Source organism: Gekko japonicus, unplaced genomic scaffold (genome assembly GCF_001447785.1).
Source record: "Gekko japonicus isolate JY-2015 unplaced genomic scaffold, Gekko_japonicus_V1.1 scaffold2303, whole genome shotgun sequence".
Classification (NCBI taxonomy): Eukaryota; Metazoa; Chordata; class Lepidosauria; order Squamata; family Gekkonidae; genus Gekko; species Gekko japonicus.
The window spans coordinates 265485-291139 of record NW_015161473.1 but is presented as its reverse complement, the minus strand read 5'-3'; the positions used below and the strand labels follow the sequence as shown (position 1 = coordinate 291139).

Sequence of the window (25655 nt, the reverse complement as noted above, 5' to 3'; positions counted from 1 at the left end):
AGAGAATTCTGTCACACAGCAAAGTGAATAGGGCATCCCCAGTAAGTATTTCATGGATACAATGGTGTACTAAGTGGTTCCTACCTTGAGGCAGAGGAAAGGGCTGGACCATATGGCTGCTTAATCACAATATGTCAGCCAGGCTGGGGGCCCATTGATGCTGAGCAAGGCTTGGATGAACCTGAAGTTGTGGGGCACCACCCCACAGGAATTGAGGAAGAAATATCGGAGACAGCCAAATTCAGATAGCAAAGAGAAAAATAATTCTGAGGATCTGGGAGAACCTCCAATAAAGACAGGTGTTATTTCAACAGATGTCTGAGCTCTGTTAAGAATCTGAAATGCAAAGCAGACTTGCTACACTAAGAAGAGCCCTTTCTGGAAGACTTTCACTTCAGTGTTGCTAACTGCCATACAGGTCTTTTGGGGATTTTCATAGTAATGAAAGCCTTTGGGTTACTAGTAAAGTGTGTAAGGACCCTACTCCCTCCCCCAGCCAAGACCCCTTGGTTAGTGGTGTTGTCATCTTATTTTGGGCGTGGTTGTTTTAATAACTCCTTTCACAGCCTCATAAAGGCACCTGGGATCAGCCATGACATTGGAAATTCCTGAGCACAGGAGAGGAAGAGTATGCTGGAAGAGTGCAATCTCCCCTAGCTCAGGGGTCTCAATAACAATAAAACTTCTCAATAAGACTTCCCTTCATTCTCAGCACAAACTAGGATGTGTTACTTAACATGGCTTTGACTCTCCTGCTGGGGAGGGCTTACTCTGCTGGTGGCTTTCTTAATGGACTGTTCCAGAAGCCCAGATTATAATGGCCAGTCAACATTGCCAACTGACAACATCAACTTTGGACCTTCTACAGTCTGTGGCACCCCAGAGTATTTGGCTCCAGAAGTGCTGAAGAAAGAACAGTAGACTGGTGGTGCCTTGGAGCAGTTCTCTATGAAATGCTGTTTGGCTTGCCTCCCCTTTACAGCCAAGATGTGTCTCAGATGTATGACAATATTCTGTATAAACCACTGCAGATTCAAGGAACCAAGACCATGTCAGACTTATGTCCATTTATTCCTTGGCAAAGGGGCTGGTTTCATTGTCTAGTGTAGTGGGTGGAAGGGCACGACATGTGATGGCATAATTCACAGAGGATGTGCAGGAATATGACCCAGTGGACCCAGCAACGTCAGCCATACCATCTCAGGTTCATACTCCTGCTCAAGATGAAGCTCAAGACAATGCATCCAGCTGGACTTGAGACCCAGGTTACCTGCATCTTTACAGTCATACTGTACAGTATTAAAAGTTTTTGGGTTTTTTCTGGCACAATTCAAATCAAAGTGTCAGTCTCAACTTTTAAAGCCCGAAACTGCTTAGTGCTCAGTACCTGGAGGACTACCTGCTCCTACATGAACCTGCCCACCTGCAATCATGTTCAGAGGCTCTGAGGTTTTTGGTACCCTCATGTCAGGGATTAGGTAGATGGTGACCAGGGTGATGACCTCTCACTCATAGGGTTCCCTCCCTGGAGATACTAGAACAGGCTCAACTTTTTTTTAGGCATGGATTTGAAACATTTTTATGTACCTAAACATTTTTGTCTGATTTGTCCTGACACCGACTTCTGCTGAGGTTTTACTCCTTGCTGATTAATTTGAGCATTTCTGTTAGTTGTTTTAGTGATTATATTTTGCTTAAATCTGTTTATAGTTTTATTGTAGCTTATGTGAAGGCTATTTTAAATGGAAAGGTGAGCTGGGAATTTTTAAAATAAATAATAAATCCAGAAAAGGTGCTAATTTGAGTTGAACGATTTCAGCGCAGAAGAGCTTGCAGGAGCAGTGCAAAAAGGAGAATATCCTAGAAAAACAACTGGCTTTTGGAAAATCATTTTCATGAACAACAAGCAGGAAATGAGCCAAGCACTTAATCTCAAAAAACGGTATGAATGTTTTTGGAAGCTGAAATGAACAACTTGTTGTTTTGCTCACAGTACATTGTACACCATTACAGTCAGTTTCCTAAAAATAAAGAAATCAATTTGTGTTACTTTCTCTCCTTATGCATAAAACATAAAAGAATTTCACTCCTGTACTGTACACAAGCACATCCAACTCTCTTCGAATAAATTATCAGTAAACCACTAAGATTAAGAAGTACTTTTTTCCCAAAGAAATACAATTGCATAATGTAATGCCAAATCAAATTCCAATTGCAAGAAGATAAAAAAAATCCTATGCAAGGCGTATAAAAATATGTGGCTACAATGCCTCCACTTCAGTGATAATTTCCAAAAGAATGTTATACTGTTGTATCCCTTACATTTATTTACCATTACTCTTATACATCTGAACTCTTAGCTGGAGTGAATTTGTTCCTGAAACTGACTTCATTTGAGGCTTCTCTGCTTTCTAATATGCTTATGGATGTGTGAACTAGCTCCACAGAAAAGCACTGCATTATAGTTTTCACCAATGATACAAAATTTCTATTTCTGTTAAGAAATATCTCACAGCACGATCACATCACCAGCCGGGATGCAAGAGAACAAGTGGATGCCAAACTGATTGGCCTCTGCAAGATAAGAACTAGGGATGAGCACGAACTTGCTCACAAACTAAGGTTCGTGGTGAATTTTGTACAGTTCATGGTTTGTGAAGTGAAGTTCAAGGCAGGTCAACCAGCACAACCTTCCCGTGAATTCTCAAGTTGTTTGTGGAGGTTTGTGCCAGTTTGTGAACAGATACATTTCCAGACAGACTGTCCCCACTCAATCTAAATGTTTGAATCAGACCCTTGGTCCATCCAACTCAGTAATGTCTACTCTAACTAGTAGCAGCTCTCCAGGGTCTCAGGTGGAGGTCTTTCACATCACCTACTATCTGATACTTAAATGGAAACACTGGGGTTTGTATCTGGGACCTTCTGTATGCCAAACAGATGCTGTACCACTAAGCCACAGCCCTCCCCCATAGCAGAGGCATGTTGCCCACCACTACAGGTTTTCCCCTTGCACATGTAGCCAGCAGGGAAGTGTTGAGTATATTCTACTATGTATTCTAAGGCTTGGTATGCACAAGCGGCCAATGTGCCTGAACTGTGTATGCGGGGGGTTACATGATTGTATATGTCTCCATTTTAAAAAAACCTGCACACAGAAAAAACATAAGAACGTAAGAAGAGACCTGCTGGATCATACCAATGGTTCATCTAGTCCAGCATCCTGTCTTACACAGTGGCCAACGAGTTCCTCTGGACAGTCAACAATAGGGCATAGAGGCCACGGTCTTCCCCTGATGTTGCCTCCTGGTTCCAGGATTCAGAGGCTTAGTTCCTCCAAATCTGGAGGTTCCCTTCAGTCACCATGGCTAGCAGCCACTGATAGACCAATCCTCCATGAATCTATCTAATCCCCTTTCAAAGCTGTTTATTCCTGTGGCCATCACTGCATCCTCTGGCAGTGAATTCCACATTTTAATCACTCTCTGTGTAAAGTAAACTATCCATCTTATTCCCTTTATTTTAAATCCTGCCCTTTATCACATACAACCCAATACCATTTATAAGAAGGCCCTCCTAAACAGTCATAAAACATTTAGAACCAAACATAAAAATCAGACAAAACAGCCATAAACCTGAAAAACAAAAGCCGCTAATAATAAAAACTCTAAAATTAGGAAAATAATTTTTAAAAATCAGCCCAAGGCCAAGATGCATGTTGACTTGGTAAGGACTTGGCAAATCTCTCCAGGGAGTGCAGGGTCTGGGTGTTGCAAGTCTTGGCCAATCCCTGGATTGAGGCGGGGGGGGAGTCTCTGTGTTTGCTGGTTCCTCCCTCCCCTCCCCTCCTAAGTCAACTAGCTTTTGCTCTGAGGCTCCAGAAGCTTCTTTTGCAGCCTGGACAAGAGGCATGGAGCACACAGGAGTATCAGTGGGGCATCAGTGCAGAGGACTAGCAAGGTACCCTGAGGCCTCGATTCTCCATCCCTTGATATCTCTCTTTGGGCCCACAAAGGGAGGAATGGTAGCTTTCACACAGATGGTTTTCACATAAAAACAGAAGAATTCATGGAGGATAGATCTATCAATGACTAAATGGAGCCTTCATGTATAGAGGAAGTAGATCTTTGGGGGGAAAGATGATGTGCACCTTGCTTTCATGTCCTGTTTGTGACCTTCCAGAAACATCTGAATGGCTATTGAAAAAAATTAATAATAAAAAAATGTTTCACTGATCTCAGAAGACAATTGTTTGAAGCTGAAGTATCCTTCAGATATAAATGGCACCAACACCTCAGGCTTACCTGCAAATTTGATGTGGAACTTATTTTCAGGCTTCAGTATCTGCACATACAGAGGACAATTGGGTGCAAAATCTTTAACTGCCCATGCTCTTAAAATTGTTTGATGATCCTAGAATAAAATAAGGCAGCACCATGTAAGACAGAGTTTTAAGTGTACAAAATGAAATATAAATTTATTTATTTATTCTTTAGATTTGTATCCCGTCCTCCCCGAAGGCTCAGGGCGGCTAACAAGGGCATAAATAGTGAGGGTTAAACTAGTAAGTTGCTTTATATTGGCATAGAATCAGCTTTTTTTGAACTAGAAAAAGGAACAGACCTTCTATACATTTGACTGGAGTATAAGGAATACTACACATTTAAAATAAGAGGAATGTCCTATAGTACCCATGCCAATAATTAATCCACTATAGTACAAACAACTGGTAGATGCTAAGAGTCAACAGCAACACAAATTACTTTTTTAAAAGTTTTTTTTAAGTAGAAATCACAGTTTGCCAAGACTGGTTTTTGGGAATATCATGTAGTTAATTTAGATTATAATCCAAAACATCTACACTCTTCTAAATCTACTGAACTCAATCGTCTTAGAAGGGTGTAGCTCTTCTTTGGATGGCATTGTAATGGTTCCAAAGCAATTATGGAAACACAGCAAGAAATATACTTGTCCTTACAACTTCCCTTGGCCATCTGATAATAACACTCAGCATTTATATGTATTTCATATTATCTCAGTAATTGTAATTATAATAATTGCTCAATATTATTTTCTTCATATTGCAGAGCAGAGCAGTTCATCTAGTAAATTCATCACTGAGGTTAGATTTGAAGCTCACAGTGCACTGTTAGCCATTATGCTGGTTCTAAATAATAAATATTTTATTACAGTCACTGATACTACCCTATAGGTACTCATGACAACCTGATAATCAATTTATAGATTGGATCTGAAGAACAATGATGCCACTAGATATGCAGTTGGCCAGCAATGCAGCATAGTGGTTTGGGTGACAATTCTGCAGTAATGCAGTAATCTAAATGATTATCCCTTGTGAACAATGCTAACAAAAAATTCTACTCAAGCCTTTCTTTTTCAAAGATCCTATCTGACATTAAAGACAATAAAAAACTAAAATACTCAAAATGAGTAATCACAGGTGAACCAGCCCAAAGATAATGCAAAATGCATATAGACCATCTCTTAGTAAAAACTTAATGAAATGGAACCAGACCTTCCACATGCAGAAAGTAGCTTCAAGTCATGGAAGACTCAAAACATGCCAAGAGAACAAGGCAGGGGGGAAATGAATCCAGAGATTCCCCTACTAACTGCACAAAATTCTGTGTAATCTCTTGTACAAGCAGAAACACAAGAACTACCATAGAAATGACCTATCATAGTACGGTGTGAACTCTTGAGTAAGCTGTTATATAAGCATCTGTGGAACAATACAAGCTGCAAATTTCTTTCCACTTGCAGTTTTTGGATCCCACCCACTGGTATGCTGAGCTGGATTTACACACAAGCTAAGTAAAACACTGTTTACAGCCCTTCTAAACACAAGACATGTACTAAATTTCAAGTTTTGCATTCTTTCAGTAATGCTATGGAGCCTCTTAAGTTTGGCACATCCTAGGTCCTAATCTTAACTTTATCCAGTTCTGCTGGAATGTAACTGTTAATTGAATTACTATGAAATATTATAGTAAACATTTTGGACTAAAATTGTCTATTAATGCATCTATTAAATATAAACTTATAAAGCTGGTTTGGTGAAATTTGTTCATTAAAAACTAGTTCCTTTAATTTTTAAATGTACACTGATTGTTGGGTTATATGATGGAAGACTAATGTGTCTGTATAAAGTCACACTATGTTATCAATATATTAACATATGACATTTTTGAAGTTCTGTAAACTTCTAAGGTTCTCAGAGTCCCATATCTGTTCTTATTTTTCAAATGTATTTTCAAAAGTACAACTGAGGGTAATTTCCAAAAGCTCATGATGTTAGGGAATGGAATGGGCCCAAGCTAGCCTCATCTCAGCAGATCTCAGAAGTTCAGAAGAGTCAGGCCCTGGTTAGTATTTGGATGGGAGACCACCAAGGAAATCCATGGTTTGTATGCATCGGAAGGCAATGGCAAATCTCCTCTGTTATTCTCTTGCCTTGAAAACCCTATGGGTCACCATACATCAACTGTGACTTTACAGCAAAACAAATAAAGTCATAAACTTGCTAGTCTGAGAAAAAAGAATGAAGGAGAACTAACTGAAAAATTAATTTATATTTGCGGTGACAGCAGACGAGAACATTTTCTATGTTCTAGTATGAATAAAATCATAGTGAGAAAAACTGATAAATTTAAATGACAGCATTGTTCATTTCATTAGAAGCAGGATGAACTAATTTAACTGAGAAGGAGAATACCAGAGTAATCAGTCTTCTAGATTTGAGGCCCCTCAAGGAAAAGGCCACACCTTGATTAATGAAAGATATGAAAGATATGACACATGAAGTGAGGAAGCACAATATACATAATGTCAGTTATACATATAATCTGACCACATTCTTAGGCCTTAGATCCATCATGATCACTCAAACTATTTACGTGTAATAGAGGTCTCTGGGGAAATCATATTCAAGAAGATCACTGGTGTTGCTAGATAAATTATTTGTCTCCATAATTTTATGGAACCCTGCCCCAAGTATACATGGTGGCATTCCACAGTTAGCCTAATGTCTGTCCTGGGCAGATTAGTAGAAACTTTTATTAAAGACATAGTTATTAAGCATGTAAAGGAATAAAGCCTGCTGAGGGAAAATCAGCATGACTTCTACAAATGGAAGTTCTATCTCATCAGCCTTTAGGAGTTAAGGTTAACAAGTGTGTGGATCAGAGTGATCTGGTAGACATGACATACTTGGTTTTCCCAAAGGCTTTTGACAAAGACTTGTGTACACTTAGCAGCTATGACATAAAAACAAAGGTCAAACTGGGCAAGCTGGCAATAATGTCATGTGAAATTCAGTCTTAGGTAAGTGCAAGGTTGTGGACATTAGAGCAATAAAAAAAATCCTAACTTTAAATATTTGCTGATGAGATCTAAAGTGGCAGTGACTGAGAAGGAATGACATCTTGCGTTTGGAGTAGACATCTCAATGAAAATGTTGCCTCAGAGTGATAATGGCCCCGGTCACACAGACCAGATAACGTGGCGGGGGGGAGGCGTGGCTGTTCACCCCGGAGCAAAATAAAGCATGGTAGCCCGATCACATGGTCCCCTGAGTCTTCGCGCTTAGGGTGTTAGCTGGCGATCACACAGCGATGCTGGACCATGGCAAAGAAGTGGCGTGGGAAGTGTTTTGCGTTTGTGCGCATGCACAGTTCCGCGGAGCAGCACTGCTTTCAATTATGTGTTGCGCATGCGCTTATGAAAAAAATCGGTTTGTGACGAGACATTGACGGGCACCAGATGCCACGGGATTCTAGCACTCCCGCAATCAGACACCTGCCCCTGCCCCACGTTTTCCGGATACTAGTGCACTTTCTGAGGTACGTTTTTACTGTGCATCTTTGTCAGGACGCCACGGGTTGGCCACGGGTGTGCTACGCTTCCCAGATGTTGCAGTGTGATCATGCCCCGAAAATCCACCTGACATTCATGCCTTTAGTGCAGCAAATCCTCCGTGTGACCGGGACCAATGACAAGAAAAAGCAAACTACATGCTGGAGATTATCAAGGGAAGGGACTGAAAATAAAGTAGCTAATATTTTGATGCTCCCATATAGATCTATAGTGCAGTCTCATTTGGAAGTTTAAAAAAATACATTTTGAGAAATGAAGATCTCAAAAAAGGCACTGTAAAGCTGGAGAAAGTACAGAGGAAGGCATCCAAGATAATTACGGGCATAGGATGATAAAGGGGTGACTGAAATATCTCTGGCTTTTCAGTTCAGAAAAACACAACTGTGGGGGGCATGACAGAAATTTATAATGACGCATGGGATGAGAAACTGGACAGAGATATTTTTTTCTCTTTTTCCCATAATACTATAATTCAGGGCAGCTGATAAAATTTATGGTGAATACAATTAGAATGGATGAAAGAAAGCACTTCTTTACTCAACAAGTAATTAAGTGGAGGAATTTGTTGCTGGTGGACTCTATCATAAGATGGATTGAAAGGACTCGAAAGATCCATTGAGGATAGATCTGTCAATAGCTACTACCTATTACCTGAATTATACATTAAAGGAAACCTCCATGTGCAAAGATAGTGAGGTCTGTCAGTGGCACTATCAAGGAAAAACCTTGGCATCTGTATCCTGGCAGCTGCCAGCCACTGTGTTCAATAGGTTGCTAGCCTGGTGGTCTGAACAAGGAGGGCACTTCATATGTTCTTATGTATGTTACAGCAGCCATCCTCTGACTGCTGGGCCTTGGCAAGTACCATATTGTTGCTGAACTCTGTTGTGAGCCATGAGGATAACAGCCACATATCTACAGATAATGTAAACAGAACCTGAAGTGATTAAATCTTGCTCTTTGAACCCTTGCAGAAGCAATTTTAGGGCCAGCTGGGGGTGGGTGGGGAGAGGCTGCAATCAGACATGCCATTTGGTGTGGAGGGGAAGCGAGCCTATTTCCCCCAGTGGAAATTGACAAGGTATTACACGAGCACACATCCTTTGTAGCTGTGGGCTCAGCCCATCACCGCATGATCAGAAGGCACATGCGTATGAGTGGGGGGGGTTGCCTTTCCCCCCCATGCGCATAAATGAGGAATCACACCTCCGCAAGGAGGGTTCCCTATGGAGTATGCAGGTATGTGCATACTGCTAAGTGAGGGGGGGGGAACAGCACTGAGTCAGAATGGAATGAGCAGACCATCCCGACGGCTTGAGTGCGTGCTTCAGTGATCAAACAGGGGAAAGTCCATCCGTGGCTCATTGGCAAGCGTTAGGATCAGACTTTCCCCGGTGTCGTTTAACTCCGCTTCTGTGGCGGGGTAGCATGGGGTGCCAACGGCTGCAGGACCTTTTCCAGATATTGCTGTCTGATTGCGACCTTTAGAACTGTCAGGCATTCACAGCTGAGTCAGATCTAAAGGCACATCTGACCGTGGCCAGAGAGAGAGATGTCTTTCAGCATGTCAGAAGCTAAGATCTACAGGACACTCTATGTCTCAGCATGTCAGAAGGAATGTTCCAGTAATGTTATTATGTCTACTATCACTTGAGAGCACTACTATATAGATATAAGAACAATAAGTGAAACTCAAATAAATTAGATGGGTAGTTTGCCAATGACTTCCTAATTACATTTAATGATTTTAGTTCAGTAAGAGGAACACAGCTGACAATCTCCAGAAATAAAGATGACATCATGGAATAAAGAACAAGGTGCACAAAGCAAAAAGCATTGATGATATCTGAAGAAAATTGGGTATTGGATTTAAATCTGGTAGAATGGTAGGTGCTAAAGTGTTGTTCCTTCACCATACTTCAGGATTACATGAAAATTCCTAGGCCATACAGTGCTTTTCCATCCTATGCATATCTTGCCAGCTTCTTAGAAGGGTTGACAATGATGCTGGAAGAAACCACAGTGTGAGGCTCCTCGACATGACTCAAGGATTGTGATGTTATCCCAAGAAGTACAGAAAGGAGCTGAATTGCTGCAGCTTCCACACTGCCAGTGTAATGCTAACAGAATGCCTTAGATGTGAAGGTTCTGTGCTAAAGATAGGATACCTCTCATTCTCAGTCAGGAACAGCAGAGAGGTACACAGGCCTTATCTGTGTAAGACAGACATCTCAAAATTTGTTGTACTTCTTCCTACTGTAACATTAGTCTACTGCAAAAATTATCGTAGGTAACTTGCTTTTTACTGCATCATCTTCTACCTTTGTAATTCCACTTTCTGCAATGTTTATAGTATACCTTGCCTTTAGATGGTTTTTTATTCACATTGTTTCTATTTCCGACTGCATTTTTCATTGAATGTCTTATGATGTCTGATTGCATTGTCTTACATTCTGTAATATGCCTTGTGTCTCAGCAAAGAAAGCCAGGCTATAAAATGTTATTGTGGAAAATGGGCTAAATTAATTTACAATCTTCTCAGAACTTAAAATCTACTTTGTCTGTTAATAATTGTAAGCTCTACATAGGGCTGCTTTTGAAGGTAACATGGAACCTACAACTCTTTCAGAAGGCAGCAACTTGTCTTTTGACAAGGGTACAGAACTGGTAGCATATCACCTGAGTCTTTAAAGCCCAATACATCCTGGGACCTATGTAGCCCTGAAGAACCACTGCTTACTATATGAGTAAGGTTGCCAACCTCCAGGAAAATAACACCTGTAGATCTACTCTTTCCTGAGCACCTCTTGGTAAGGACTTCCAGGACTCAGTTTGAAATGCTGAAGCGTTGCTTGCAAACTGAACAAACTGAAGCTTAAAGCAGTAAAACAGCACCAATGGGACATCTGAGACATCCAGGAGAAGGTGAATAGTTTGTGTTGTATACAGTTATTTTCCCATTTAGTCTCAGGTTCACAGTGTGATGGTGCTCTTGGACATGGCATTAAGCTGGATGGGCCAGTGATGGACACAGCCAAGAGGAAGACTGATTCATGCCTCAGTCCACCATCCGCCATGCTCATTCCCTATTAGTATTTTAGGAATCATATTAAATTTTGTTGTGGAGATTTTGGAGGTGCCTTAATCATTATAAATCGCAATCACGCCATTGTTATTGCTGGAGTTGCTCCAATTGATTCCCCCTCCCCGCTTTCAATTAATTTGGAGTCGCTGTTTTTAAGTGACTGATTACATTGCCTTTTTAATGACATTTTGTTTGTTGTTTTCTAATCAAGATGGAGAATGTAAATGTTTTAATAAACAGAAAATACTATTTTCTCACTGGGAAGCAGAGCAAGACACTCTCTGTTCCTAACAAGTACATGGAAGTTGTATTCAGAGCCTATTTTTCAACAAGAAAAATGAAATTAAATAAATAAAATCAAGCAGACAGTGTTTTTGTCCCCTCCACTAGGTTCTTCGTATTCAGTCTTTCACATTCTCCACAGCATTTTTCCTGAAGGCTATGAATATGATTTGCACATTTACATTGATGTGATTTCCACCCACTCCCTAAAATCAGCTGTGAATATTAACACTGTTTGAATGAAGCCCACTCAACATTTATGTTTAAAATGTCTCGTCTATTTTAAAGACAAAATCCTGCTACTTTTTCTTATAAAAAGAAAAAATAAGAATCAAAGTGCTAGTAATATTTCAGAATATTTATTGTTCATTTGGGGTCCTCAGTCTACCTCTCCTTGTCCAACCGACTTCCATCATTCACACACAATCTTAATTTATGATGCTATCAGGGCTATGGGCTGGGAGGAAGTTGTCCAGGTCCCATGTGGCTGAGGGCCCTCAATGTATTGGTTCATATCGTCTAAGAAAAACAAAGATAGATTTGTCTGACCTATCTCCTTTGAATTTCAGGACTGTATTTTACAGAGTTAAACAGGAAGCCCATTACTAACCATTCCCATTCATGGTTATTAATGACTCTATCATCACTAAATACTATATAATAAAAAATCCCTATCCAATACACTTAGTATGCTAATACTACATGTACTGAAATACTCTATGTCAGCGGTCCCCAACGTGGCACTCTTGGGCATCACTGCACCCACCACTGCACCTTCCCTGGTGCCTGTCGAGCATTCTTAGGAAGTAGCTTTCTACTTTTAGAAAGTAGCTTTTGGCCAACAGGGCTTCTAATTGGCCCCTGGAGATCTGACTGGCTGTGTAGATTTTTTAAAAGTGGCTTCGGCAGCAGCTTCCAGCAAAACAAAAGTATCTTCACTGCATGGCTCAAGCTGTGTGTAAGCAAGAAGAAGATTTGCAGACAATATGCTCATTTTAAGAGAAATCCTGTTAAACATTGTTTGCCTGAAATGCTGAAGTGTTACTATTAGTTATGCATGGCTTCACTCCCTGACATTTTGTGGTTGACGCCATCTGTTATGGTCTACTACACACTTCACAGCAGCCATTTTGTGGTTGTGCCCACCATCCTGTGTCAAATTTCCAAAGGTGCCCACAGGCTCAAAAAAAGACTGGACTCCTACTCTGTGTTCTCTACTGACAACTTTTGTGGTGGGTGCAGAAGACTATGTTTTGCCTTAAGTACCTCTCTACAGTCCTGGGTGATGTTACTGATGGCTTCCTGACCTTACTTTGTTTAACATATGCCCTGTATAACTCACAGATCATAGGATCTAGTCCAAAGATTTCAAGATCTTCTGACACTATGATTTTTGACAATGGCATAACAAGTCTATGCAGTTCTCTGGGTAAACCCTCAAAAGCCTTTAAATTGTATCAGTTTTCAGTGGTGCACTTGTATTTTCAATAACAGAGGCCCCATCACAGTTAAATCCATGGTACTCATGCCACAGTTCACAGAGAGTCACATTCACAACTACCATCAACCATAAAAGGCCCCATTTACTTCCGCCCTTGGAACGAGGCCTACACCTCAGGGAGGCTCACCCATCCCTCCAGTGGGGACTGTTTCAAGGTGAGATCCAACTATTAATCACAAGTCCCACTGGGCAAGATTCCTGCCCACAGAGCAGGCGCCACATTAGGGAATGGTGCTGACAAGAGCAACAGGTGGAATGTCAAAGAGACACATGTGGCTCCTGAACCACTACAACTGAATTAATTAGTGTTTTAGTTTTTCTTACTGCATGTATACATATACATATGAACTGCCACATGTGCAACAAAAGGGGCATTTAAATACATAGGTAACAAGATCAGTTCACTGGGTGGACATGTACTGCTCTGAGCTCCTTGGAAGGAGAGTGAGATCTAAGTGTGACAGACAGATAGATGGATACCAGTCCAAAGCCTCTTCCCCTCACCTTATCTAAGCATCATTCATTCTATGTTGCTATAGATCTAGGCTGCCCTTGAAAAATGTTCTTCTTATTTATATAAGAAATTAAGAAATAATTGTTATCTATAGATTGTCATGGTAAATGACCTTTTAATAAAATACATAGTGGTTGCTACCATCAGCCCTAAAGGACACTGTGTTAAAATTCACTGAAACAGCACAGCTTAAGTTAATGGGTTAAATGATGAGAATGTTACCTCAATGATATTTAACAACATCCATTTCAAAGAACTAGACTCCCATGATAAATTAGATTTCTATTAATACTACAGCATATGGTCTATATAAGAAAATGCCTATAAAAAAACTCCCCCCCCCCCCAAAATGTGGATGCATATGTACTTTTTGTTTTTCTTCTCTGCTCAGGGACTCCTATTGGTTAGAAATGAAAAGACAGCAGAAAAAAAACAGCACAAAGCTTCTAAAGATTGGAAAATACCTTCATATTCCCCCTCCTCTGGGGAGTTTATACCTCGCAACCATTCCAAGATTCATAATATTCAGGATGCATCCTACTGACAAAGAGCTATCCAACCACATATGAAGACAGGCTTCTCCCATATTTTGAACAGTGTTTCCCAAACTTCTCTTAGCAGAGGCAAGTTCCCCCCCCCTGAGTTACATTTGGAGGCCTATTTCACTTATATAGCCAAAATAAATAAATAAATACATTTTCACTTGAAAACATTTACTTAAAAAGGTTTACTTGAATCATGATAAGCACTCCCTTGCAGCAAGAGAGCATTTGCTAGGATTTCACAGCAAACAAAGGGTTAAAATGAATGACTATGGATTCCTAGAGATACTGTCCTTCCTCTGTCCCAGTAAAGATTGGTGAGCTCCCTCCTGCTCCTCCCTCCTTTTGTTAGTGAGCCCCAGCGGAAGTCTTCTTCCAGGAGTTCATGATGGTTCTCAGCAGGCCTGGATACTCTATGTGTTATAGCTATGTGTAATGTATTTATAGTTTATATTGTAATTTTAATGAAATGTTTTATTGTATATCTATATCTATGTTGTTAGCTGCCCTGAGCCTGCCGAAAAGCTGGGAGGGCGGGATATAAATATAAATATTATAATAATACACTTATGTATTGATGGGGCTACGCATGCAGCCACACAACAGGGCACATACCACCACCCCCCATTTTATTTTGGGTCAGAAAACTGCATGAGGGGGAAGTCTGAAGCGCCTTCTCCTCCTCTGCCATGATCCCAACCTAAAACAAATCCCCTTGCACCCATATGACCCTCTGAGTCAAAGACAATCTTCACATCTCATGGTTATACTACACACATTGCATGATGATGATGATGATGATGATGATGATGATGATGATGATGATGATGATGATGATGATGATAAGCTCGGGGGAATCCGGACACACTACACATTAAAAGTGTAATGTGCACTTTGGCCCTCAAGCATGCTCCACTTAACAGCAGCTATACCTCTAAGAAGCTTAGCCTCACTCATGTGCCTTCAGATAGATTATTGGTATCCTCATCAGCCTAGTGCAAGCCTTGCCTCAAAGCCTGAGGCAGGACACTATAAGGAGTCCTGGATAGTTAGTACAAGCGGACCAGTCAAGAGTGAAAGGCACAGCACATATCAATGTAATGCAGAGGATATTGGGTAACTTATCACTGTTGTTCATTATCAGTGCTATGGTATCCATAGGTAACAGATTTTTGTAAAGTAGGTCATTTATGCCCTTTCAGGAAGGCTTTATAGCATGATGTGGGTTTTTTACAATCCTGGCTCTCCGTTTTAATCTCCCTTGCTCATCTGTAGGATCAGCAAAAAGAAAAGCATAATGGTAAAAGATGCCATTCTTGACTAATTTGGTATAACTTGTTTAAAACACAGCTAACCCACTTTTCTAATAAAAGCAGTAGTTATGGTTGGAATTGCTCAAGAGCTATCGATACAACTAAAGGTCCATTGTCTAGGCATGGGTACACAAGAGAAACATATGGCACATGTGAGATCATAAAAAGGGGGAAGCGTTGGTATAAGCAGTGCCGCCACGACAAGGCCCTTCCCCATAGGCACTGGTTATAGGGGAGAGGGGGAAAAATTAAAAATCTAAACTGATAGGGTCCCAATAGAATGCTACCAGTGGGGGAGCCATTTTCCTACAATCTAGTCTATGCCATGCAGAAAACATAGGGAACTATACAGATGGCATTCACATCATGGTTCCTTTTTTATTCAGGCATTGCCAGCCTCTAGAAAGAGTGGCATTGGTGTGGGCAGGAGTCCTGTAGTTTCTGCATCCAGAATTTACTGGACCAGATCACAAAGAACAAATGCCCACATTGTTATGGGGAATGTACAGATCTGACTTTTGAGTTAAGCAGGACTACTATGAATGTTCTCGTTTTCTCCTTCTCAGCTTTTATTCTAATGGGAATTAGAGTCCTCAGCAACATACTGAAGATCTTTGGCAGACAAGTCAACCTCAAAGGTGTTTCCTGATGGTAAAAAAAGTTTGAAAAACACTGGAATAGAAGTAGCAATGGCAACGGTGTGGATCGTCAATGGACCTGTTAAGAACTACCACAGGGCCTTTTAAAATGACTAGTCCTCGAATGAGAACATTTCAAAGATGTTAACCAAGATGCTTTTGGCAATTCTGTAAAGTTTAGCAGTGTATGAGGGAACTGCTTTGTAAATGGGCCACGAACAGTTTGCAACAGCTTGCTTGTAAGGCTCCATTAACAAGGCTGCGGCTTTTCCAGCCCCTTTTTCTCCACTATTCAGCGGCTGCAATAATTCCATTTATTTCTGACACGTTACCCATAACAACTCTTGCACACACATACACACACACAAGTAGCACATTGTAAAGAACTTACAGCTGCTGTCCTGTCCACTTCACAGCGGCTACTTAAAATGAAACAGGCCTCAGCATCATCCATCCTAAAATCATACGGAAATTATTATCAAGTGTTTCATATTTCCCATATCATCTCTAAGGATGGTCTAGATATTTGCTCTAAACCAAGGCATAATGCCAACTTCAGTCATAATCTTTTTTGAAGTCATTTTATTGTTCTTTTTTTTCAATTCCATATAAACAACCCACATCAAATTAGCTGTAATCAAAAAAAATCATGAGCAACCCATGTTGACACAACAGTGCATAACAAAACATATTAGGAAAGAACAGAAAAATATGAAACCAGAAGCTTAAAAAAGAAACAAATCAGATTAGTATTTTTAGGTAAATAGATACTGTCTGATTTCTTCCATTGAGCTTAGGGGGTTGCCCCCATACAGGTGGGAATTGTATAAATTGGTTTGTATGCAGTTACTGTTAGGAAAAATCAACTAGAGGAGATACTTTGTCTAACTGTTGGGAATTCCTATGGTAATGTATAAGTTTATGGTAAAGACTACTGGATGCTTGTTTTTGAACACTGAAGCCTTTGATTTCTGAGGAAGAAAATTGGAAACTGCATACTGGGATGCTTGTCAAGTAATCTTTAATTGTTTGAACAATCCGGTCTTTTTAATGACATTCATCACTCTGTGAGCATGTTTTGAACAATCTTCTTGTTATAAGTTCGTTGCATTGATTTGAATAGTGTGTGAAGTACAAGGAACAGTGTTTTGTTATCTTGTAACCAATGCAAGTTAATGTTTGTAAAACAGGAGAATCGATACATATTGACCAATGTTTTTGTGAACCTTATTCTATTTTGCTAATAGTAATTGCATTCAAACCAATTTACACTGTTCTGTTCTTTTGTCTTTAAGCTCGCTCTCAGACCGTGGTCCCTCTGCATATATCTCAACATCCAGGTGGGACCTAGAATTCTCCTGGAATCACAACTGATCGCCAGTTTACAGAGATCAGTTCCACTAGAGAAAATGACAGCTTCAGAGGGCAGACTGTATGGTATACTATAGACAGGAGTCATTTAGTAGAAAAAGAGGTGCAGGAGCTTATTAGCATAACTTATTAGCATAACTTATTTGCATATGCCACACACCCTGACATCATCAGAAGTGTGTCAGAAGGCAACACCCACCGCTCAGGCTCCACTGGACTGTTTTGGATTGCTAGCTATTGGGGGGGGGGGAAACGTGCAGATCTGTCCTCACAGAGGAGGGAGATCTTGTACCTAAATAAAACTTGGTCTTAAAGGTGCCACTGGACAGTTTTAGGCCGGGGTGGGGTGGGGCTCTGAAACTTACCTGGCTGCTTCTTGCTCTGACTGAGGGCTGCTGGGAGCAGGGGGGGGCTTGTTGCATGTGCCCGCCCCCTGGGCTCTTTACTGCCGGAGCTCCGCTCTTGTGCACTCCTGCAGGAAATAACCCCTGACAAGATTCTAGGACAAACTCCTCTCTAAATCCTGCCCTCAGATCTCCAGGAATATCAAGGTACTGCCCCAAATCTCCAGGAATTTCCCAGGCCAGATTTGGCAACCTTAACTGAGCAGAGGGTTGGACCAGATGGCCTACAAGTCCCCTTCAAATGTTTGTTTATAGTTTTATTATTAGTACGGTCTTAAGACCAACATACAGAGTAAGAAATGTTTGTTTGTTTGTTTCATTAGGCTTTTATACTGCCCTCCCAGCAAGTAGGCTCATGGTGGTCTACAACCAATTAATATAAATACATATAAAATACATGTGAACAGTCTAAAATGGAATATCATAAAACCCAACATAATGCGGCATCGTAATACAATTCAGGTCCCCCAGTTTACTTCAGCAATGGGGGGGAGGGGACAGCAATTAGTGAACCAGCTACTTGTTAAGACCAATTAAACCTGTTAAAAACCATTGTTATCCTCAACCATATGCTTGGCGGAACATCTCTGCCTTGCCCTGATGTTAATCAGCAGAGAGTTCCAACAAGTTGGAACCAGGGCCCTAGCTCTGGTTGAGGATGGACAGACACTATTTGAGCCAGGGACTTCCAGTAGATGTTGGTTGCTTGAGTGTCATGCTCTCCAGGGGACACACCAGGAGAGGCGGATCCATAGTTACGGTGGTCCCTGATGGTATAGGGCCTTATAGGTCAACACCAGAATCTTGAACCTGACCAGGTACTCAATTCAGAGCCAGTGAAACTGGTGAAGCACAGGTTGTATGTGTTCATTTACTGGTGTCCTGCATTCTGGACAACCTAGCTCTGGTTGAGGATGGACAGACACTATTTGAGCCAGGGACTTCCAGTAGATGTTGGTTGCTTGAGTGTCATGCTCTCCAGGGGACACACCAGGAGAGGCGGACCCATAGTTACAGTGGTCTCTGATGGTATAGGGCCTTATAGGTCAACACCAGAACCTTGAACCTGACCAGGTACTCAACTCAGAGCCAGTGCAACTGGTGAAGCTCAGGTTGTATGTGTGCATTTACTGGTGTCCTGCATTCTGGACAAGCTGTAACTTCTGGATCAGTCACAAGGGCAGCCTTGCATAGAGCAAGTTACAGTGATCAAGCCTAGAGGTGACCGTTGCATGGGTTACTGTGGCTAGGTCAGGGTGAGACAGGCAGGGGGCCAGTCGCCTGTTTGCCAAACATACACTGCTCAGAGCCAACTGAGGATACATTCAGCATCCATGAAGCTGCCAAACAAGTTTGCAGCTGCCCGTTGCGCAGAAGCTGACTCGCAGCTTTTCAGGGGATCAGCTGGGGTAGGTTCTGATTTCTGAGCAGGACCTAGGCTTGTTGTGCTGAGACATGGGAAAGCTTCAGGGGGAATCAGAAGCTGAGACAGGCAGGGGGGCAGTCGCCTGTTTGCCAAACATACACTGCTCAGAGCCAACTGAGGATACATTCAGCACCCATGAAGCTGCCAAACAAGTTTGCAGCTGCCCGTTGCGCAGAAGCTGACTTGCAGCTTTTCAGGGGATCAGCTGGGAGGTAGGTTCTGATTTCTGAGCACTTCCCCAGGACCTAGGCTTGTTGTGCTGAGACGTGGGAAAGCTTCAGGGGGAATCAGAAGCTGACTCATAGCTGATGGTGGATCAGCTGGGAATGAGCTTCTGTTCCCCACCACCCCCAAACAGCTGTGCAGTCAAGGTGACTTCTAACCTCCCTATGAAAAAGCGAGAGAACAAAGAGATTGTCTTCCCTTTTCTCCAGGCGGGGTGTGTTTGTGTGTGTGTGTAAAAGCAATACTTCTAGGCCCCACTGTCAGAACTAAGAGTGCTATTTATAAAATACTGTTTGTTTATTTAAAAGTATTCAGAAGGAAAAAAATAGTTATTGCAAACACATTTCTCAGAAATCATGCGGAACAAAAACAATAAAGCTAGCTTCACTACCTAACACTTTCCCAAGTTGCATTAGATGGAACAAACCTCAGTTTTTCATAGGAAGTCCACAAAGCAGAGCTCACTACATCTCTAGCAATTGTAAAGCATAGTGCAGGCCCATAGTCCATGAAAATCTCAACTAGCTATCCCTCGGGCCACAACTGAATTATACCTTTTGGTCCAGTATGTCAGGCAATGGTGATATCCAATCACAATGTGCCACCAAGAGAAATCTCTGGAAGATGACATCACCTCTCACAGCCTCCCCCCCTCCATCACAGATCACAGGTTCCCATAAGAAACAAATTATCTGTCCTCCATCTTTGGCCTTGAAGATGATAAGGAGCCTGCAGATCAGAAAGCCAATTAACAATACCTGCAGTTCAGTCCAGGCCCAACATGGTTCACACCAGCCCTTTGTGGGAGGGGATGGCAGAGGAGGCACTTTGCTTCATACCCAGATTGAAAAAGAGAGAAAGCAATAGCTTCTTTCTTCCTTCAAGCTTTGGAGGGGAGGTGGAAGAGCAGCAATGCTTTTGATCTCCCATTGAAAAAGGGGGGGGGGAATCGCTTTGCTCCTGTTTGAAGCCCAAGCCACAGTTTTGGGGTGTGGAGTAGAGAAACTGACCGCTCTTAAAAACCCTGAGAGCTTTGGCTCTGGACAACAGGAGTCATCTCCTTTTCTCTACAGCCTATGTTGACAACTTGGGGTGGGAAGAAAAGAAGGGGAATCAGATAGGCTTCTCATCTCCATTAACCCATTGTCCAGATATGCTGCATCTCAGCAATTGCGGGACACAGCATCATTTCCAGGATGGGAGAACAGAAGACTCCCAGCTGATCTCAGTGATATTTCACCAGGGCTAAATAAGAAACCAACTCCCTGCTTATCCCTGAGTGTCAGCTTTGAAGGGCTGCAGGCAGGGGTCATTTCTTGCAGAAGCGCACAGGACTGGAGCTCCGGCAGTAAAGAGCCCAGGGGGTGGGCACATGCAACAAGCCCCACCCCCTGCTCCCAGCATCCCTTAGTCAGAGCAAGAAGCAGCCAGGTAAGTTGCAGAGCTCCCCCCGGCCCAAAACAGTCCAGTGGCACCTTTAAGACCATGTTTTATCCAGGTACAAGCTCTCCCTCTTGTGTGAGGACAGACTGCCCCTTCCCCCCCCCCAATAGCTAGCAATCCAAAACAGTCCAGTGGAGCCTGAGCGGTGGCCGTTGCCTTCTGACACACTTCCAGTAATGTCAGGGGGTGTCGCATATGCAAATGAGTTATGCTAATGAATTATGCTAATGAGCTCCTGCACCTGGCTGCAGGTAGGTTGTTCCGAAGACTGGGTGTGAACAGGTAGTAAGCAGGTAGTGAACAGCCCTCAATTAATCAGCTGCCTGACCACTGGTGAACAGGAAGTGAGGTGAACTGGCAGGTGTTTGAGCATGTATAAAGACAAAGGGGTTTCCTTTTTTTACAAAAAGAACCATGATTGTAACATGCTTGCCACAAAAGTTGACCTTGCTGACTTCAGGCAAGCTCACGCAAGAATTTTTGATGAAGTGATCACCGTGGCAGTTTACTCAGTAATTCTCCCTGGCTATCATTTCTTTTGCAGATGCCCTCCCACACAATGTGGCCAGAATTATATCCATCGTATCACAACCCAAAGCACATTCACAGCACCCTTATTACAATTCCGTTTTCTTCCTGAATTTTACTGGCTCTCTCTACCAGTTCTACCCTCTTAGTATTCATCTCTACAAGGCTAAGGAAACAGCCCAAATCATTTCCATAAAAGAGAGCCTCCGTGCAGCTGTTTTTTAACAAAAGCTTTTAAATAATGAACTACACAGCCACCAATTTTCATAAGCAGCCACACAATGTTTTACAATGCAGAATATGTATGCAGATCAGAATAATGAGCAACAAAAAAGATTCTGTTTAGTTGTCTTCAGTAGCCAAAACATACCTAACACTTCCTTTAGTGGAAGGATTTAGTTGGTTATCTTTTACTATACCCTCATTATGAAAAGAGAGAGAGAGAGACTGCTGCTTAGCAACTTCCAGGTTTATTGGGCTATATTTCTTATAATACGGTCTATTAAGCTCCCACCATGCTGCTTTACATAGAATGTGATTTAAAAAAATAACTCCTGCAAAGGGTACATTCAATTACATGTTTTGTAAGGGGGGGAATGCATTTCTATAGTTCCTGCACTTTGGATTATTATGGGATAAATTCCTATGATTATGTTTAAGGGATAACTTTTTGGATTTAAGTTCACCATCTAATGTATTGGGGGGATCTTTTCAGTAAAGCCAGCATGGGAGCAAACCTTTGAACCTTTTCAACCCTTATTTGTTCAGCAGTGATTATCTCCCAACACTCTATTTTTTCTGTATATCCCCTTTCAAATGCAATGAAGGGTAATAATGGACTTCCATACAGTTCTGTCTCTTGAAGACTGCACATCCAAATGCTTAGAAAAATGGAAGCTCATCCTATAATTAGCCATTATTATAAAGGATTCCTGCACTTTGGATTATTATGGGATAAATTCCTATGATTATGTTTAAGGGATAACTTTTTGGATTTAAGTTCACCATCTAATGTATTGGGGGGGGGATCTTTTCAGTAAAGCCAGCATGGGAGCAAACCTTTGAACCTTTTCAACCCTTATTTGTTCAGCAGTGATTATCTCTCAACACTCTATTTTTTCTGCATATCCGCTTTCAAATGCAGTGAAGGGTAATGGTTTTCCATATAGTTCTGTCTCTTGACGACTGAACATCCAAATGCTTAGAAAAATGGAAGCTTATCCTATAATTAGCCATTATTATAAAGGAAACAATAGAGTCCAGGCATCTCACCCAACCTCCTTAATTACGTGTTTTGCAACCTATAAACTCTTCATAAGATCTGTAGAAATTCTGGGATCCATTAGAATTTTAGCCCTCTGAACTCCAAAGATAAATTGGATAAATTGGGCCTTTTTGTTATTTTTTAACACGCCAAACAAGTTGCTAACCTAATGATTTAAAATGCATTATTTGAAAGGGGAAAAAGTAGTAATATACTTATAATCTATCAGTAATAATTCTATTCTAATGGAAGCATGCCAGTAAATAATGCCCCCTTGGTGCCATTTTGGGTAAGGTTTAAAAAAAAATGGCACAGGGGAAAGACAGGAGCCCCTTCTTCCCCCACTTTGCAGTGGTCCCCACCAGGATCAGGGCCCCATGGTGCTGTTAAAAGGAGTTCCTGTGGCAACGCACTCTACAAAATGGCAGCGTGTCCCCAGGGACAATGTCTCATCTAGTTTGGCATCAGGGCTGCTTACACAATCCTGACATGATAACTCTTCACAATGCCAACTTTTGAAATTCTATACATGATCAAGGTATAAGTTCAACGCCGACGTCAACTAAAAACAGAAAAACAAAAACTTGGAGAGCAATTTCCCCTAAGACTTGGATTCTTTAGACAAAAACTGGAGTATTCCATGGGGAAGAGCAGCAAATATAATTAAAGAAGGGTTTTGATGACCCTGTCCACACACCCCCACACCTGATACACAGGGCTTTCAAATACATTCACAGAGTAAAAAAACCCTTCCGATCCTAGGAATTAAAACATTGGTAGCTCACAGATTAATTCTTATATTACAGCAGCATCATAGTTAATTGTTGCTCCCCCCTTGCCATGGTTGCTTCCCATCCTCCTCTGGGCAGATTAAATAACAGCTATATGCAGCAAGTATTTCTGGCCAGGTGTTTCATCCTAGATGGTAAGGAGGGTTTTGAAACTGGAACACTAAATCCCTCTGAACTGAACAAGGTTATCTTCTGTGACTGAATGGGAACAAGTCACAAATTGTTGTTATTTTTATCTGACTCTCCAGGAAAACTAGCATCACCCACCTCTGCCGAAAGTAGCACCATGGCATTTCACTCTCTATTGGCTCACTTTACATATTACAGTTATAGTTAACTGTGAATGTGACAAACATGGCTTTACAAGGACACGTATGCTCATCAGGGAGCTATGGGCTGCTTACAGCTCACCGTAGATTCTACACTTAGTGACACATCCGGGTTTGCCTCCATGTAATATGTAAAATGGTCCTGTATGTACCACTCCCCAAAACCATGATATTAATCCAAGTGAAAGTCAGTAATAGATACATAAAAGAGTCAACAAATTAACAAAATTAGAATTTTACATGTAGGACTCCAAACAGTGCACATTAGCAAGGAAAAAAAAATGATTCACAACAGAACACAAATTCACCGAAGTTAGGATGGCATTAGATTTTGAACAAATTCTGCCACTCTCTTAAGCATCTAGGTCCTGTTCATAAAGATCAAAATTGCAAATTCAAATTCCAGGCTGGGGGGGGAGGGGAGAAGTAGTTGATGTTTTTATACCTACTTAGCTCTCAGGAGGTCCTGATCTTTCAGTGCTGAGCCCTGCAGATAGATAACTCTTTGAGACCACATTGGAATTTGTAACACTCTTCGAACCTGAGCATCCATCTCAGTGGGGCATAAGATAACCACATAGTAGTCCTGTAAAAAAATGTGAGTGAGAAGGAATGGGAGAGAGGAGAACATAGCAAATATTATTATAGGGTTTTTTGTTTTGTTTTGTGGGGGGGTTTGCCCATAGAAGTCAGGATAAAGTAGTCTTGTTGGAAAGTTGAGAATCTGTGAGAGTGATAACACATTTCAACTCTAGTTCTGTAAAGAATAACATAAAAGACTCCATGCTATTTACTTCTGCCAAAAGCTGCCCAGCGAGGTATTCAAATGTAGAGCTTTGCAGCATGCTGTGATGAGTTCAAATCACTCCCTCCAGCAAAGCCTGTTTTAAGTATTATGTAATTTAGAAACAATCTATAGTTCTTCGGCAGAAAATGCATGTTTACAGACTGCCCCAGACATATCAGTGCTCACAGGAGATATTAAGAGGAACACTGAACGAGCACCAGCAAACTTAACAGCGGCAGACCAGCAGGTTTAGGATATCTATAATAATGAATATTTCCACAAATGCTTTTCTGTTCAATTACTTTATAGGTAAAGTTGTCAGTCTACTGACGCTGGCCAAGATGAACATCTCATTTCAGTTCTGCCTGAACTAGGAGAGATTAAACATTTCAGAAGACTGCCTGAACTGATATTCTAGTTTGATTTACTTGGAGCCTAGGGTGAGCGTAGAATTCATTTAGGAAATCCATGAGCAGGTCAATCTTCAGAGAACTCACGCACAACACAACATGCTTTTCAGTCTGAGCTCTGTGTCGGCTATAATTTCCACCTGATTTTTGCCTCTCCATCCACAAATAAGCCAGCTGCTCAAACTGCAAGAAATTGAAAGATAAGAATGATACAGATATATCTTGCCCATGAATCTAAGGTCCATGCAAACCTACATGACCTGCCTACCAAATCTATTTGTATTTCCTATGTTTCAATATCAAATGCTTTCTTATATCCATTATCTGTTTAAAGGGCTATCTGCTCACAGCAAACACCACAGCTGCTAGAACAGTAAGGCAATCCACTCTAATGCCCTAGAAATTCTAATAATTTTACAATTTGAGTTACTGTATTCATTAATCACTTCTCCAAGCAATGATCAAACCAATGTAAAAGCTATACATGAAATTACAAGCTAACACCAAACAGCAATTACCAAAATACCAATATCAAAACTCAGTTCATGAAATGTACTAAAATTCCAGCATGTGCACTTTTTTGAAAAATTGTCCTGAGACAAAGAACAAACACAGGAAGGGCAACTATAATTGTCCCTGTGTGTTTACTTGAAAGCTTGCTCCAGGGTTAGATTTATGTACAGACTAAGTAAACTACACCTTAGGGCCTCTAAATAAATTTTTAAAACCAATTATTATAGATTATCTATATATCTAATTCCAACAGGAGGTGGGTTGTGCGGATACTTATTTCTGCCAACAGATGGCTCACTCTCCCCCAACAGCTTTTCCTACATAGTCAGTAGACTTCCTGTGTCTGCAGAAAAATCCAAGAAGTAAAAAACTCCCTTCAGGGAGGATTGATTT

General features: G+C 41.3%; 1 protein-coding gene across 1 annotated transcript in view; it reads right to left on the bottom strand.

Moving 5' to 3' along the window:
• Positions 1 to 4304: 4304 nt before the first annotated feature.
• The window catches only part of LOC107125689 (potassium channel subfamily T member 2), a gene marked incomplete at its 3' end in the record, with an annotated part of 217220 nt that continues 195869 nt past the window's right edge, over positions 4305 to 25655 (bottom strand). The window contains exons 10-13 of the mRNA XM_015429142.1: positions 24768 to 24932; positions 24002 to 24138; positions 16163 to 16226; positions 4305 to 4413 (exon numbers count right to left, since the gene is read on the bottom strand). Of these exons, the coding sequence (XP_015284628.1) occupies positions 4305 to 4413; positions 16163 to 16226; positions 24002 to 24138; positions 24768 to 24932 (475 nt within the window). The remainder of the gene's footprint in view (positions 4414 to 16162; positions 16227 to 24001; positions 24139 to 24767; positions 24933 to 25655) is intronic.